The sequence below is a fragment of the Miscanthus floridulus genome, chromosome 19 (assembly GCF_019320115.1).
Source record: "Miscanthus floridulus cultivar M001 chromosome 19, ASM1932011v1, whole genome shotgun sequence".
Taxonomy (NCBI): domain Eukaryota; kingdom Viridiplantae; phylum Streptophyta; class Magnoliopsida; order Poales; family Poaceae; genus Miscanthus; species Miscanthus floridulus.
This window is the reverse complement of record NC_089598.1, coordinates 38,950,780-38,966,586: the sequence shown is the minus strand read 5'-3', so window position 1 is coordinate 38,966,586 and position 15,807 is coordinate 38,950,780. Positions and strand designations below refer to the sequence as shown.

Below are 15,807 nucleotides of genomic sequence, written 5' to 3'. Positions count from 1 at the left end.
TACGAAGCCGCGGCCGTGCAGCGACTAAATCCGGCCACGCCACGCGTAGATCTACCGGCCGGGGTGCTAGATCTAGGCAGGCGCGTGCGCTAGCTTCGGCTTGCAAGCGGCGGGGGCGCCGAGGGGAGATGCGTGCGGGGGAGAGCGGGGCTAGGGTTGATGAATGCGTGAATGGAGGGGTGCTGCCTGCCGACGCTGTGTGCCACGCGGTTTTGCGGCTGCCGTTGGGCCTCAGGCCGGAAAACGTACGCGGGCCGCTTTTCACCCTCCGTTTAGTTCCAAACTCCAAAAACTAGACTAATTTCGGAATTTGGTTCCCCAACTAAGGGGGTGTTTGGTTACTACAGGAAAATTTTAGTCCCTATCCCCTCGGATGTTTGGACACATGCATGAAGTATTAAATATAGACGAAAAAATAACTAATTGCACAGATTGTGGCTAATTTGCGAGACGAATTTTTTAAGCCTAATTAGTTCATGATTTGACAATGTGGTGCTATAATAAATATGTGTTAATGGCGGATTAATTAGGCTTAATAAATTCGTCTCGTAAATTAGTCTCCATCTATGTAATTAGTTTTATAATTAACTCATATTTAGTTCTCCTAAATAGCATCCGAACATTCGATGTGACATAGACTAAAATTTAGTTTATGGAACCAAACACCCCCTAAACACGGTCATAGTCAAATGCAGTATGATTGCGTTTGGGCTGCGTCGATGGCTATGTTCTGACAGGCTAAAAGAGGCTGGTCTATCCTGAGCTCGGCAGCACGCACGTCAATCCGCCGGAAAACAACGAGCAGGCGGACTAGACACCCGAAAAACGCCAGTTGTTGGGTGCCCCACTGCAAAACCACCAAAATTCCCGGTCTCCACGCCCGACCCTGTCTGCCGCGGCGCCGCCTGGACAAAACCGCGGACACGACACGAACCCAGGGCCACGGCCCACCGGACGCGATCGCGATCGCCTCACGCTCTCGCACCCTCCCGGCCACCCCCATAAAACCCCCGCGACGGCGACAGGCCCTTTCGCTTCGCCCACGGCATATTCCCCCCGAACCAAACCAAACACAAACCCACATCAGCGAAACACCCTCCGCTCCGCTCTCCCGAGACCGGACACATGGCGGCGGCGGCGGCGACGTCCAACGGCGGCGCGGTGGCCGCGAACGGCGGGCCGGCGCCCGGCCGGCTGGCCTCCGTGTACAGCGAGGTGCAGACGAACCGGCTCCTGCACGCGCTGCCCCTCCCCTCCGTCCTCCGCTCCAACTTCTCCGTCGTCGACGGCCCCGCCAGCTCCGCCGCGGGCAGCCCCGGTGAGTGACCGTCCGACGCTGCCGTAACTTCGGATCTCGGGTCCTTGCATGTGGTTTGCCACCACGGATTTCATCGAGCTCACCAGATTTGCGGCTGGCTGTTTCGATCGATCTGTCGCAGATGAGATCGCCAAGCTCTTCCCCAACCTCTTCGGCCAGCCCTCGGTGTTGCTGGTGCCGGCGGCCGAGCCCGCGGCGACCAGGCCGCTCAAGGTCGGTGTCGTGCTCTCCGGTGGACAGGCTCCGGGCGGCCACAATGTCATCTGCGGCATCTTTGGTGAGTATATGCGTTGGCTTCCTGAGCTTTTCAATAACCAAAATTGCCAAGGCCTAGTTGTTTGGTGCTAATGGAGGAGATTTGATGTTGATGGTAGATTCAAGGAAGGGCAGTGCAGTCAGGTGGAGATCTAAAGAGTACTCCTTGGTTTTTCAGTAATGTAGTGTCTTTAAATGAGGTCCCAGTGAGCTCGCGCAGCTGTAGATCTCAATGGATTTTGGTAGTATGATGAGGCTAAATTGACTGATTTCAGTTGTTTTTTTTGGGAGTGAGTGAATCTACTTTTGGATTTGCATACAATTGAGTAGACAATGAAATCCTTGCCAAAAAAAAAGAAAAAAAAAGAATAGACAACGAAAGAGTTTGACTGTTTTAAAGGCTTTCCTGAAGCAATTCTTTTGTTTGACTTTGCCTGGTCTGGGGTGGATCAGATTACCTGCAGGAGCGTGCAAAAGGCAGCACCTTGTATGGATTCAAGGGAGGTCCAGCTGGGATCATGAAGTGCAAGTATGTGGAGCTCACTTCAGACTTTGTGTATCCCTACAGAAACCAGGTACAGCAACATATACTTTATTAACTATATATATTGCTGACTGAACATTTTAATAATGCCACTTTGTTTAAATCATGTTTGTTTGCCTGTTAGGATTAGGTAAGATTTTGGAGTAGGCCTTTTTTGTTGCAATTGCGTTTCTTATGTGTCAACTACTGTTAATGTTTCGCAAAATTTTTACTAACAAAGCGTGATTAGTTCAGCAAGTTAACCCCTTTGTAGTAATTAACTATCGTTTATTGAATTTCCTACCCTTACATGCATGACAGACCATAATGAGTTGATTAGTAAGAAACTTCTTTATATATATACTATTTCCTTTTTAATGATGGTGTTGCACTTAAATTTATTTCTTTTTGATAGGGTGGATTCGATATGATCTGCAGTGGAAGGGACAAGATTGAAACACCGGAGCAGGTATGTCTCTGGGGTCTGGCCATGTTTATATGCAAATGCTTTTGGAAAAACTTTTCTACTGGATTGCCTAATCTCGATCATTTTTTCTCAACTACCTATGTTGGTTGTGCAGTTCAAGCAAGCTGAAGACACAGCCAACAAGCTTGATTTGGATGGACTTGTTGTCATTGGTGGTGATGATTCAAACACCAATGCCTGCCTCCTTGGTGAATACTTTAGGTTGGCCGCTAACACTATGTTTTGGCGTTTCAATATAAGGCTGACTTGTGAATGTGACATTGCGATAGTAGTCTATTGTTTCTTGACCTAGCTGTTTTTCTGCTTATTCACAAGCAAATCAAGATTATGATTTCAAATTATGAACTTTGCTCCATAGGTCAAGGAACATGAAGACCCGTGTTATTGGTTGCCCAAAGACTATTGATGGAGATCTGAAATGTAAAGAGGTCCCAACAAGCTTTGGATTTGATACTGCTTGCAAGGTACCTAATTCTTGATCCTTGTGCTCGTCTCACAGTATCATGCATGCAAATGTTAGTCTAGATTTTTAATTAGTTACAATGGTGATGGCATACTTGCTCAAGCATTCTTTCAATTTGAGAAACTAAGGCATCCTACACAGATGCATTTGAAAACCCATCATGAATATATCATGACAAAGAATAATCTTTTTCAGATATTCTCCGAAATGATTGGCAATGTTATGACTGATGCAAGATCAACAGGAAAATACTACCACTGTAAGTTTATGAGCAGCAACAAAATAGGTTGTCATTTAATAATTACGGACTAGTAAGTTTATCTTGCATCCTATTGGAATATTTGGAAAAACATCCACACCATGTGATGCCATGGAGCATTTTTTTTGACATTATAAAGCAGTGCTAACAAGTAATCTATGAATGTTGGAAGTATAGAACGGGACTTCAGATGGCACATTTTAACATTTTTGGCATTTTTTACAATAAAATTTCTAACAAGCACTTGCTCTTGCAGTTGTGAGGCTTATGGGTCGTGCTGCTTCTCACATTACGTTGGAATGCGCTTTGCAAACACACCCCAATGCTGCACTCATTGGGGAAGAGGTTGGTATTTCTTACATGCAAAGTTCTTTCTACATGGAATTAGCATGATTGGGTGTTCCACCTTTATCTAGCCAGATTAGATACATACAATGGCACAAAAGTAGAGTGTAATTGTCTATGCACAAGTATCCATATTTTGTTTAGAGTAAATTTACAAAACTACAACTAATTTGACCTAATACCCACAAAACCACAACTATCTTGACTTGTATCATTAAACTACAACGGCTTTAGCATTTGGTACCTACCAACTTCTCGTAACTACTCAGTGTCAAGATAGTTGCAGTTCTTAAGGATTTGATACATGTTAAATCAGTTGTGTGGTTCCAAGTGTCAAAATAGTTGCCCTTCTGTGATACATGTTAAAGTAGTTAGTTCTGTGGGTCTTAGTTCAAAGAGGGAGCATTGGGCACACAAGAACATGTTGGTGCACATGTGCACAAACTCGATCTCATCCATCGTATCCAATCTGAATGCCTCAGGTGAGAGGTGAGTATCCTCCCATCCCTCTGGCTGATTCAGACCCAATTAGATTTGGTCCAATTAAAAGCAAAGGTGATTGAGAAGATGAGGGGATTATCACCTCTTAACTGAGCCATTCAGATTGGATCATATGGATGGGATTGAGTTTGTGCACACATGGACGAGATTGAGTTTGTGCACATCTACACCATCTGATACTCCCTATAGTTCAAATTTACTCTGTATTAATGCAGTTTTTTGTACATCTCAAATTGTGGAATCTAAAGAACAAGTTAGCAGACTTGATTTTTGTCTATCTGATAGGTTACATTTTCTTACATTATGCATTTAAATCTTTAATTGTTTGTTCATAATTCTGTGCATCATTATTTCACAAATAACGCCTTTTTTGCCATTGTAGGTTGCTGCAAATAAGCAAACCCTTAAGAACGTCACAAACTACATTACTGATATCATCTGCAAGCGTGCAGATCTTGGTTACAACTATGGTGTTATCCTTATACCAGAAGGCCTGATTGATTTCATCCCAGAGGTTTGACTCTCTTTATGTTCTGTGACTTTGTGTTGCCATAGAATATATTACTGACATCACTCCTTTTCTTTTGCAGGTTCAAAAACTCATCGCAGAATTGAATGAAATTTTGGCACATGATGTTGTTGATGAGGCAGGGGCCTGGAAAAGCAAGCTTCAGCCTGAATCAAAGGAGCTGTTTGAGTTTTTGCCCAAAACTATTCAGGAGCAACTTATGCTTGAAAGGGATCCCCATGGCAATGTTCAGGTAAAGACTGGGAATATTGGTTAACCATCTTAGCTTTCTTGGTCTCTTCTGACAGGATTCTTTCTGCTGAAAGGATATACGTAAGCTAGACATGCTCACTAGTCTTGTTATTTCAGGTTGCAAAAATTGAAACCGAGAAAATGCTTATTAGCATGGTGGAAACTGAACTGGAGAAGAGAAAAGCTGAGGGGAGATACTCTGCACATTTCAGAGGGCAAGCTCATTTCTTTGGGTAAGCGTTATTTTTTGCATATTTGTGAGCTGAGCAATAACTTGGTTGATACTCCACTTTTTTAATACAAAGCCAAGGGATGTCATCTCCCTGTGGTGGATCTTTTTTATTAATATTGCATTTCCAGATCTCTTCTCTCCAACTCTCTCTCATGCAGCTTCTTTGTTATTTGCAGGTACGAAGGAAGATGTGGCCTTCCTACTAATTTTGATTCTAACTATTGCTATGCATTAGGCTATGGTGCTGGTGCCCTTTTCCAAAGTGGGAAGACAGGACTTATTTCATCGGTATAACTATTGATCTTATCATCTTATGTGACATAATCAAATGAGGCATACTTGCACTGTACCTTGTAATATGTGAGGAGCTCTCTGGCACAGAAAAGATAGGCACCAGTGTTCAAATTATGTAAACATCACCATCCCAATATTCAAAGTTGCCTAGCAAATTTTTACATTTGGTTTCACCTTGCGCTGTGAAGTGGTAACAGCTACAAAGTCATGGCATGTAGACACATGAGAAATTCGCAAACAGACACCTACAGTTTTAGGAGTTTCTGGGAGATCTTTTATAACGTGATTGTGGCTGATCTTGTGTACTTGCATGATTTGACCGCTGTCTCTTTTTTTTTCTTGGCTCAGGTTGGCAACCTTGCGGCTCCAGTAGAAGAATGGACTGTTGGTGGAACAGCATTGACATCATTGATGGATGTTGAGAGGAGGCACGGTAATTTTCTTGCCTCACCTTGTTTCCAACTGATGGCTACTCTACTATGTTCTAGTAACATTCTTCTTGATGTTTATTCAAGTAGCAACCAATGTGTGACATGCTAGTCTTGTTCCCATTTGGGTTGATTAGCATTTCTATTTTGGCTATAATTTGTGCTGCCTCATTTGTCACTTCGAGTGTAACCTTTGCATTTGTTCTCTGCGATCAGGCAAGTTCAAGCCAGTGATCAAGAAGGCTATGGTGGAACTTGATGGTATGAAGAACTCTGGAATGTTTGCTTGATTTACTGATGATTATGACATTTTTTTATGGTTTATTTATATCTTTTTTCCAAATCTGATATCATGTGACGTCAATTTCCAGCTGCACCTTTCAAGAAATATGCATCAATGCGGGATGAATGGGCCATCAAGAACAGATACATCAGCCCTGGTATGTGGAAATGAAATTGCTAGCAATGATCATCCAGTTTAGTCTATAGTGGCCCCCGTACATACAGTTTAACTCACATATCGTTGTCATGACAGGCCCCATCCAGTTCAGTGGCCCTGGAAGTGATGACTCGAACCACACTTTGATGCTGGAACTCGGTGCTGAGTTATAGAGATGCGTCCTTTACTTATTTTTGTTCTTACAGTTTTGGGAGTGGAGACTGGACACTGGGTCTCCTGGAGCAGCCTGCAGTCTCCATATTGTGATTTGTTAAATAAGAGGTTCGATGGAAGTTTTCTGCGTAGCGGACTGGATGTGGTAGCAAATAAGAACTGGTTTTAGTGTTTTTTTTTTTTTTTTTGGAATGACTACATGTCGTGTAGCCCTGATTCTGTTCCCCTGGTTGCAATCTCGTGAGAATGAACAAATGAAATTGAGCCATGAGACCGATTCGGTTTGCTTGCTTCTGGTAGCAGATTATTTTCTGAAGTCCATTGGTAATGTGTCCTACTATTGAAGATGCTTTGTAGCTGCAGGCGTACTTTATTTGTTGGGCGTGGCCAGTGTCTGGACGTCCGCGCGTGACACCTGCGCAGCCCGTCCCTGTCCGTTTCGCCCTGCCCTTGTCGATGTGCCCGCGGCTTCTCTCCTCGTGGGTGGGACCCAGGAGTCGGGACGAGGATGAGCACGCCCGTTTGTAGGACCCTAGGTGCGCCACGCCCCTTGACTGCAGCCCCTAGCGTGCCCCATCCGTGGGCATCCGGCTTGTCGCGCCCCATTCCTCGATGCCGAGCTGTGCTCCATGACTCTCTAAACATATCTCTGAAACAAGAAACATTGTAGCATGAAACACTTTACAACATATGTTTGAAGTATAAAATATTTGGAACATACACTTGAAACATATATATATATATGAAACAAATGCAACATCTAGATAAAACATTTGCAACATGAAAGTATTTACTGCAACATAAGACAAACAACTGAAATCATTGGAACATACTCTTGCAACATGTATAAAACATATGCAACATCCAAATAAAAAACGCTTGCAAACATACGTCTAAAAAGATGAAACATTTTGAACAAACGTTTGCAATATGACTCTGAAACACTTGCAAAATATGCAACATCTCGATCTACTTTTACAGTATCCACATGAAATACTTGTAACATACCTATGAAACATCTGAAACACTTGAAACATAGACTTGCAACCTGCATTTTTCACCCTTCTTCCGTACGACGCAGCTTAGTGCAGGGGAGCAGCTGGTTCCGGCTAATCGGCGGCCGAGGATGGTGGCGCGGCTAGCTGCGCCTGTGCTTGGCCTGGGCCTGGCCAGCGACGACCCCCTCTCCTGGCGGTCTGTCCTAGGTGCGGCAAAGGACGGAGCACGGCATGGGACAGAAGCGCCACAAGAGATGGGGGCGCGGGGGATGGCGGCGGTGGCGCACTGGAGTGGGCCGTGACGCGAGATGGAGGCGCCACGAGGGATGGCGGCGGCACGGCAGACTGGGGCGGACGGCCAGGGCGTGCAGCGTGGAGTTGGGAGACGAGTGGGGAGTGGGGAGATTTGATTGTATTTTTCCGGGTCCGGACGGACGGACCCCGAGCCTAAGCATTAGCGTATTTGTTAGCCGATTTCACTGTATAAAGGACCGTACGGAAAGTTCCATGAACGAATCCTGAAAATTACTAAGTCTGTAGCAGTTTGGTTGGGCCTAAAAAGAAATCCTATATCCAACATGGATGAAATCCAATATGTTCTTGATTGTCCTAAGAAAAAAAAAGATGATGGGCAATTCAGAATTGTACCATTGTCCTTGCTCAAATGTCTAAACGCGTGACCTTGACTCTTTCTAGGACATGTTAAGGGCTAGCTAACAAATTAGACAAAATTAGCTATAGTACATTCAAATATGAGAGTTAATAAGTGAGCTAATTCTTGAACCAAGTTTTCAACTAGCTATTAGCCAACTAGCTAGCCTACCTCAGCTAATTTAGGCTATTTTTTAGTCCTAACTAGTAACTACTCGTGTATCGAACAGACTCGTAATCTTATCAGTTACTTTCTTCGTTCCAAAATACTTCACCTTATAACATTCAAATTTGTCATAAAATAGTTGTCATTCTCACTTTTCAATGCATCTTTCTCTTTTTTCAAATGCACATTTTTTTCTCAATACATCTTTATCTCTATTTTTAGAATAGAGGGAGTACATGTAAGGTCTTTTACCTTGAGCATCAGTATCTGTGGTAGATCCTAAAATGTCCAGTGTTCTGGAATAGAGGGAGCACATGTCAGTACACCATACTATTGACAAAACCATTCACATATACTCCTATGTGCGCATACATGTCTGGTAAAAGAATGTACTCCTAAAAAAGTTGGAGGCGCAGAAGTTTTTAGGTAGAACATGTGCTTGCGACCTTGCGTGTCATAGGTTGTTGGGTGTCGCTTTTTTTCTTGGATCATGGCTCTCGATTCCAGACATCTACTCCACTCTATTGGCGTATGCTCGCTCCCTTTATTCCCCAACTTATTTATGGCTTGTATATGGCTTTGAGTCGTGATCGACGAGGAGTGATGACGTGCTCTCTTCCCATTTTGACGTCACCTTCCACCCATCTCTCAGGGGTTAGACCCCTCAAGTTTAGTAAGCTAAATCTAGTCTCATTTTAGTCACTTTTCACCTGAACACTACGACTAAATGAGACTAAATGAGCTTTATAGCCAACTAGTCACCAAAATATTGCTAAAAGAGACTACACCTCATCCTTTAGTCACTTTGGAGCCAAAAACCCTGATTAAAAAGGACTAAAAGACCTCTTTTAGTCACCAAATCAAATACTCAGTTTAGTCTCATTTAGGTGACTAAAGTTTAGGAGAGAGAAACCAAACATGACCTCACTGGACCTTATCGTGTCTAGTTTTGGCCAACTCATCAGCAACCTTGTAGGGAGACAAGAAAGCATGTGCTTAACTTACCTTCGACAGTTCAGCTTGTACACATGCCTTCTGTGGCCAGCCACTGAGCCACGTGCACTTGAGCCGCTGGCGCCGGAGTGATCGATAAGGATCAACAATCAGCAACAATATACCGATGTGGCTCCGTTCGGTTTTGCATTGGAGTCGTCCAAACTCCAGTTTGCCTGGCACCCGTCCAGGAAGAAGGAAGCACACAGTAACTGGTGTGTACCTATATATATACATATTCCTATCACTATCAGTCACCCACTCACCCAGCACATACGCCAACAGGTAATAATCCATACATCAAAGTCATAGCCTCACAGGAGACAACAAAACACTAGCAGTAACAGAGTATGTTTATTCTACAAGAGTCGATAGTAGCACACACTTTAAATTGCAACATGTATTCCTTGGCTTCTGCCTCCCCCCTCTTGTGTTTACACTGTTACATTACATTGCGCGAAACTTACACTGGATTGGATCAAATCTGCGAAAAAACAAGCATTTCATCCAGTGGATGCTGGATACATCATGTAATGTAACCAGGGGACGGAGGGAGGGAAAGATTCACTAGTAACCATTGCTAGGATTTGATCCCTCAGGCAGTCAGGCCCCTCATCAAGTGTCCAGGTAGTTTGCGGCCATCATCAGCTCCAGGGTGATCTCTGGTTCGATCTGAAATTCAGCTGTCTCCTTCCCACTACAAAACCGAACGAAATTGAGATTCAGTCAGCAAACCAACAACCCCAAGGGAATGCAGGAGAGGCTGCTAAGCATATAATCATCCAGCTCTCATTGCAACATTGTAGCAACATCTGCTTTCACATTTCCATAGTAAACAGGAACAGTCAAGGCACGGGGGTCTACTAATCCCATAGAAAGTTTGTTGTACAAGGCAATGCATAATATACAATAGAACACAAACTAAAGTTCAGTTTGCTAACTAGCAAACAAATAACAATGTGGACACCAAAATCAGAACAATGAATTTACTTTAGCCGCACACCAATTAAGTTCAGGGTTGGGAGCCACCTCATATTTTCCACCAACAAGAATCCTAGGAACTAACATAATAGGGAGTTCGAGTTATCTCAACGTGCTCTACTGCTCTTCAAGTTTTGGTAATCAACTGAACATTGAATGTGATGTAGTCCCTACTGTCTTATTCTCCATGTCTGACTCCCTCACATCAAAATTCCTGACCATACAACTCTTCAATGGGACATCCAAAGTGTTGAACTAAGAGCTACAAATGAAGCATGGACACCATTATTATATTTGACGAAACTATTGATTGACACTATCCTGGCAACTAGACTAAACAGGTCCACCAGGCAGGAAACAACAAAACTACATTCTCAGCGATATGCAGTTATCATCAGATCAACTAATCATCACCAAGGCAGCCAGACTTTAACTCAATCACTAATAAATGGGTACTAAGTAATGACTCTTTACTAGGCAAAGGGATGGACAAGACAAACCAGTAAAGTAATTAGGAGGCTTACACACTTCTAAAATCTTACCTTGCCAGCATTAAACTATCCAATTGGGCTCAAGTTTAACATTTATGAACATATCCCATGACAATGGTAGAGCCAGTAAACTAGGGCAAATTTGCATGACCAGTAAGGCAGCAACCTACCAACGTAGAAGAATAAAGCGTGCAAAACCATCAAGGTGTCCATGTTTGATGAATATTAAGCAAAAATGGTAATGACTACTAGTCCCATAGAAGTTTGTTGTACAAGGCAATGCACACTATATAATGAAATATGAACTCTGCTAAGAGGGAAATAAATAACAATACAGACACCAAAATCAGAACAAGGATTTTCACTTCAAAAGCCCACCAATTAAGTTCATTCTTAGCCATCGAATATCTTCCACCAACAAGAACCCTATTGCTTTTTTATGGTGCGGTGAAAGAAAGAGAGAGCGAAGATCCCCACATGATCCATTAGTTAGCAGAGCTGTTTGGCAGCATGGAAAACATAGTTCAACAGTTTTGCAAAACATGATAGTGAACCCTATGTACCAACATACATAGTTTGTTCAAGTTATCTCGACATGCGCTTCAAGTTTTGTTAATCATCGCAGGTAATTTAGTCCTCACGGCCCTATTGTCCTTGTCTGACTGCCTCACACCAAAATTAACATCATCTGGACCATATAACTCTTAAACAGGAGAAAAAAAAATCGAAGTGCCAAATAAACAGCTAAAGGAAGCACATGTGCCCTTAAATTTGATGATATTTTTTAACTAGCATCACCTTGTGATTCTTGAGTGAAGAGGCCCATAAGGCAGTAAACACCAAAGATCACATTCTCGTGGCATGCAGTTTTGCCATCACATGATTCACTATATGTGTTACCAAGACAACCAGGTTTTAATTCATTCTTACTGAGCCTTAATTCTTTACTAAGCAAAGGGATGGATAAGTCAAATGGGTAAAGTAACTACAATGGCTTACAACTTGTAACAGTACACACAACTGAAATCTTACCTTTTGCCAAAATTAAACAACAATCTAATTAGGCTTATGTTCAATGCTTGGTACAACCAGTAAACTAGGAGAAATTTGCATGAACAGTGAACACCAGTGCAGAAGAAGAGTAAAGAAAGGCAAGACAAAATGCAATCGGCTCTGCATACTCTGTATAGAGCACACTAATCACTGTAGAGTGGACTTACTCCCTCCGTCCCTTAATGTCCGTCGTTCTAGGAGGAGAGCGGTGTCCCTTAATGTATGTCATTGGGCTAGTGACGCGAGTTCCACACATAGGTGCAGACTCCCACCACGTGAAGCCTCGTCGCCCGCAGCAGCCTTATCCCTTCACCGCTTCCCCCTCACACCACCGCACAGGCCGGGTACTTCGTAAAAAAAAATCCACCGATCCCCAATCTCGCCCTCTTCGACCGCATCCTCGTCGGTCTTCTGTCGCCCCATCCGCATCCGCATCGTCTCCTGTCGCTGCATCCTCGTCGCCGCTCGCCCCATCCTCGTCGCCGGTTGCCCCATCCTCATCGTCGCCGATCGCTGGACCGCGGGAGGTGGGAGCGCAGGCTCACTCGTGCGGCGGCGCACGGCGTCCACCGCCTCCTCTGGCCCGGCCCCTCCCTTGCATCCTGCGCCGGGCCTGGGGAGCCGGGAACGCAGGCCCTTCCTCCACGTGACGTCGCCAAGACTCATCCGACAGCGTAAGGGTGGAGCACGGCTTCCGCGCCGACCTGCAAAGGCTCGTTGCTCCTCGTCGACGCTGCCCTCTGCTGTCGTCGCGCTGCCTCCCACAACCTTGCCTCCTACCAGGTGAAGGCAGAGCGGGGCTGGATCTGAGGGCCTGTGCCGAGGACCCTCAAGTTCCGTCAAGTTCTGAGGGCCAAAAAGTTGATGTGACAACTGTGTTTTGTTTACTGTAAAAAAATGTTTGTGTGTGGCATGCCTGCTTCTAATCCAAGAATGAGCATTAATGGCCTGTCCATTCACAGCAGGTGAATGTACTGTACTCCGTATTTTATAGGGGTGTTCAGGTGTGTCGCTAGGTTCCTTAATTCCTGAGCCAAAATCTAGAACGACGGACATTAAGGGACAATCTAGAACGACGGGCATTAAGGGACGGAGGGAGTAAACACTAAGCTCCCTGTGAACAGTTAGGTAGCAAGATGGAATAACATTCTAAAAGCAGATTAATAGTTGCTGTGTTAGAAGGTAAAATTCTAAATTCTCGCGCTTGGTGCGTTCTAAACCACTGAACAATGACATAAAAGACAGAACAATGATGCATGCTACAAAACATGGTAAGGTCTTGTCATTGTTCTGATGGGCCGTGTGTCAATTTCTTGTGGATATAATTGCCAAGGAGAATATGTGAACTCTGACAAAGAGCCATAGAATGATGGAAGTTGCTGGTTCTTACTAGATTATTAGATGCAAACAGTTTGTTTTACCCTAAATACTAATTGTGGACAGCAGGACTAAGGAGAGTAAAACCAAATCCATCGGTGAGCCCTTTGCTCTGAATATTTAGAAACTAGTATAAGAATTTATTACAGGTTACAAAACTAATGCAGAACTTGTAAATAAATAATGGGGGCAGAGGGAGAACTGAAAAACACAGAATAATATGTAACGTAGTACAGATTCTAAATAGCATCAACCAATAGCAGATTTCGCTGGTTAAGCAAACTGTGAATGGCTGCCTAAAAGTAACAAGCGGGTTATTGCCTTATCGGTGAAAAGCCTGAAAGGGGAAAAGGGATGACGATTGTCGAAAGTGGAAAGTAAGCATAGGAACCTGGAGTAATGGAGCGACCAGTAGAAATACTGGCAGATCTTCTCGAGGATGTGGGTGGGGATCTCCGGGAAGCGGACCTCGCCCTGGCGCGTCTCGGAGAAGCTGCCTGGTGAGGATGACGAGAGGGATGGATGTGATGCGATGCGATGCGAGGACGGCGCGCTGATGGAACGGAAGAGGTGATGAAGGGTACCCTACCTGGCGATGTGAGCATGTTGCGGAGGGTGTTGGAGACCATGGCGGCCTTCTTGTCGACGACGAATTCGAAGCCCTCGGTGCTGATGAGCTTGACGACGCCTGCGGTGTCGTCGTCCTCCTCCTCCTGGGGCTGGTGGTGCTCACGCGGCGGAGGCATCCTGCGACCTGCGACCTGCGACGGATTGGATTGGGATTGAGGTTGGTGTGGGTTCCTCTGTTGATTTGCTCTCACAAGTACCGGATTAGGTTAAGCTATCGATCATCCAATGAAGGAAATCCGTGTACATACATACACCCAAAATAACTTTTGCCAAAAAAAAAACAATTTTATGTAATTAGATCAGATCCAAATACAAATACCTATATCTTAATAGGAATCCTGCTACCAAACCGCGGGCGCCCAGTAAGGCCACGTCGCCCGTTAGCCCGCAACCGTCGGATCAAGGCAGCTCGCGATAAGGACCGTTCGAAGCAGATCGGTTCGGGTCCTGCCCGCTTCATATATGGATCCAAAACCTCACGAAGTCTCGCGACCCAAAAACTCGTCGCCTCCGTGGCTCCGCTTCGCGCCGCTAGCAGCCACGCCTCTCCCCATGCCTCCCTCTCTGCTCCGCGCCTTCGCCACCGACCGCTTCCCGAACGCCCCCCTCCTCCTCTCCGCCCTCCGGCAGTTGCACGCGCGACCAACAGCTGCACGTGCAGTGTGGCGGCGGTAGTGGAGATAGGGAGCCCGCTGCGCACCGGCGAGGCGACGCGACCGCGACCGCAACCACCCGACAGCGATGCAGCACGGCATGGCTATTCCCCATCGACAAAGCACGGCACCTGGCGTGGGAGCCCTCCGCCTCCCTCCTCTACTAGTCACACTCGCCCCGCGAGGTGGTGCTTGATCTCACCTCGCCTCCTCTGCTCATCCTCAAATGGAGTCAGGCAAGTGGCCATTATTATGAAGAAGGTGAGCGTCGCCACCGCGAGGAAGAAGCTAACCAGTGATGGCGCTGCGCAGCTTCCCGGTGCCCTTGTGCTCCCTCACTAGTACCTATGCAGCGCCCTTGTAGCTACTAGCGACAGCGCACACCGCATGCTCGATGAAATGCCCACGAGATTTGGCTCTGTTCAGCAGACACTATTTTGTATATGTATATATGTAAGTATTCTTTTTCTGATGCAAAACTTTTGCCTCTGATTCATTGCCATATAATAATTTTTCAAGTTCTCCATGATGAAAGGCCTCTCATACTGATTTTGTTTCCCTATCGGCCATGTCTTTTCAGGTGTTCACTTTGGCGGTGGATCCTTACAGCACACATGTCTTAGGACTTAAGAGATGCGGCAATCTCAACCAAGTTTGGGTTGTCGTTTGGAAGGAGACTGATTTCAAGGACAGAGCTGGTCAACATGCCGGCAAGGAACATCTCTGTTGGCGCCCGCATTGCCGCCATATGGTGGTTAGTCGTAGTTGTAACCTTGTAGGTTACAATACGAGCAATACTAATTGACACTTTTCTTTATTTCTTCTTAATTTCTTATTTCCTCTTTCTTTTTGCCTTGCATGAAGAAAGGGAAAATTCAGGATTGGCTGCACGGAAAGTGGGATAAGGTGCAGTAACAGCAAAATGAGATAGGGAGGAAGAAAGAGTGAAGGAACTGAAGAAGGTTAGGGGGTTGTCTCATGTTATTTTTGCAAGCACATTAATTACCTATTCCCAATTCTGTTATACTAATCTTTTGTTCTCTTCATCTATTTTACAGCCACTTAATATGTATCAGATCTAAGTAAAAAAAAGTCCAATTTTGTTGTGTTGTCGAAAAAGGTTTTATAATTTCGAATCTCTAGATCTAATATTTGACCATGTCATGAACTCAAGCTTTGAAATTCTATTTATGAAAATTGGCATGGCATGATCTAAAATCCTAAACTTCCATTTCTGCAATTTAGCAAATTTTTATATGAAAAATTTGAACTTTGAAAATAATACCATGATCCAAAGCCCAAATCTACCATTTTTAGAACTAGGCACAATTCTGTG

General features: G+C 44.7%; 2 protein-coding genes across 3 annotated transcripts; one reads left to right on the top strand and one right to left on the bottom strand.

The window, feature by feature from the left end:
- Window positions 1–1,030: 1,030 nt before the first annotated feature.
- Window positions 1,031–6,769, top strand: LOC136527805 (pyrophosphate--fructose 6-phosphate 1-phosphotransferase subunit beta-like). The gene is made up of 16 exons (XM_066520651.1): window positions 1,031–1,318; window positions 1,440–1,595; window positions 2,027–2,148; window positions 2,512–2,565; window positions 2,678–2,784; window positions 2,942–3,047; window positions 3,242–3,305; window positions 3,562–3,650; window positions 4,534–4,665; window positions 4,742–4,912; window positions 5,029–5,144; window positions 5,320–5,431; window positions 5,786–5,870; window positions 6,082–6,126; window positions 6,237–6,305; window positions 6,401–6,769. The coding sequence occupies exons 1-16, from the start codon at window positions 1,126–1,128 to the stop codon at window positions 6,475–6,477; spliced, it is 1,698 nt and encodes a 565-aa protein (XP_066376748.1). The 5' UTR covers window positions 1,031–1,125; the 3' UTR covers window positions 6,478–6,769.
- Window positions 6,770–9,569: 2,800 nt separating this feature from the next.
- On the bottom strand, window positions 9,570–14,024 carry LOC136529019 (uncharacterized). Of its 2 annotated transcripts, XM_066522042.1 has the most exons (4): window positions 13,778–14,024; window positions 13,580–13,685; window positions 9,862–9,983; window positions 9,570–9,770 (listed from the first exon to the last, which is right to left on the bottom strand). In XM_066522042.1, exons 1-3 carry the CDS (start codon window positions 13,932–13,934, stop codon window positions 9,902–9,904), a joined length of 345 nt encoding a protein of 114 aa, XP_066378139.1. In that variant the 5' UTR covers window positions 13,935–14,024; the 3' UTR covers window positions 9,570–9,770; window positions 9,862–9,901. The 2 variants fall into 2 exon arrangements, with proteins under 2 accessions (XP_066378139.1, XP_066378138.1); XM_066522041.1 differs by having other exon boundaries at window positions 9,570–9,983.
- Window positions 14,025–15,807: the final 1,783 nt, after the last annotated feature.

Excerpts from the sequence above, each read along its gene's own strand:
- LOC136527805 (XM_066520651.1), top strand. The coding sequence starts at position 1,126 with ATGGCGGCGGCGGCGGCGACGTCCAACGGCGGCGCGGTGGCCGCGAAC. Across the intron at positions 5,871-6,081 it reads GGATGTTGAGAGGAGGCACG|GCAAGTTCAAGCCAGTGATC; the intron begins GTAATTTTCTTG and ends CTCTGCGATCAG. Across the intron at positions 6,127-6,236 it reads GGCTATGGTGGAACTTGATG|CTGCACCTTTCAAGAAATAT; the intron begins GTATGAAGAACT and ends GTCAATTTCCAG.
- LOC136529019 (XM_066522041.1), bottom strand. The coding sequence starts at position 13,934 with ATGCCTCCGCCGCGTGAGCACCACCAGCCCCAGGAGGAGGAGGACGAC. Across the intron at positions 13,686-13,777 it reads CAACATGCTCACATCGCCAG|GCAGCTTCTCCGAGACGCGC; the intron begins GTAGGGTACCCT and ends CATCCTCACCAG. Across the intron at positions 9,984-13,579 it reads TGGTCGCTCCATTACTCCAG|TGGGAAGGAGACAGCTGAAT; the intron begins GTTCCTATGCTT and ends TCGGTTTTGTAG.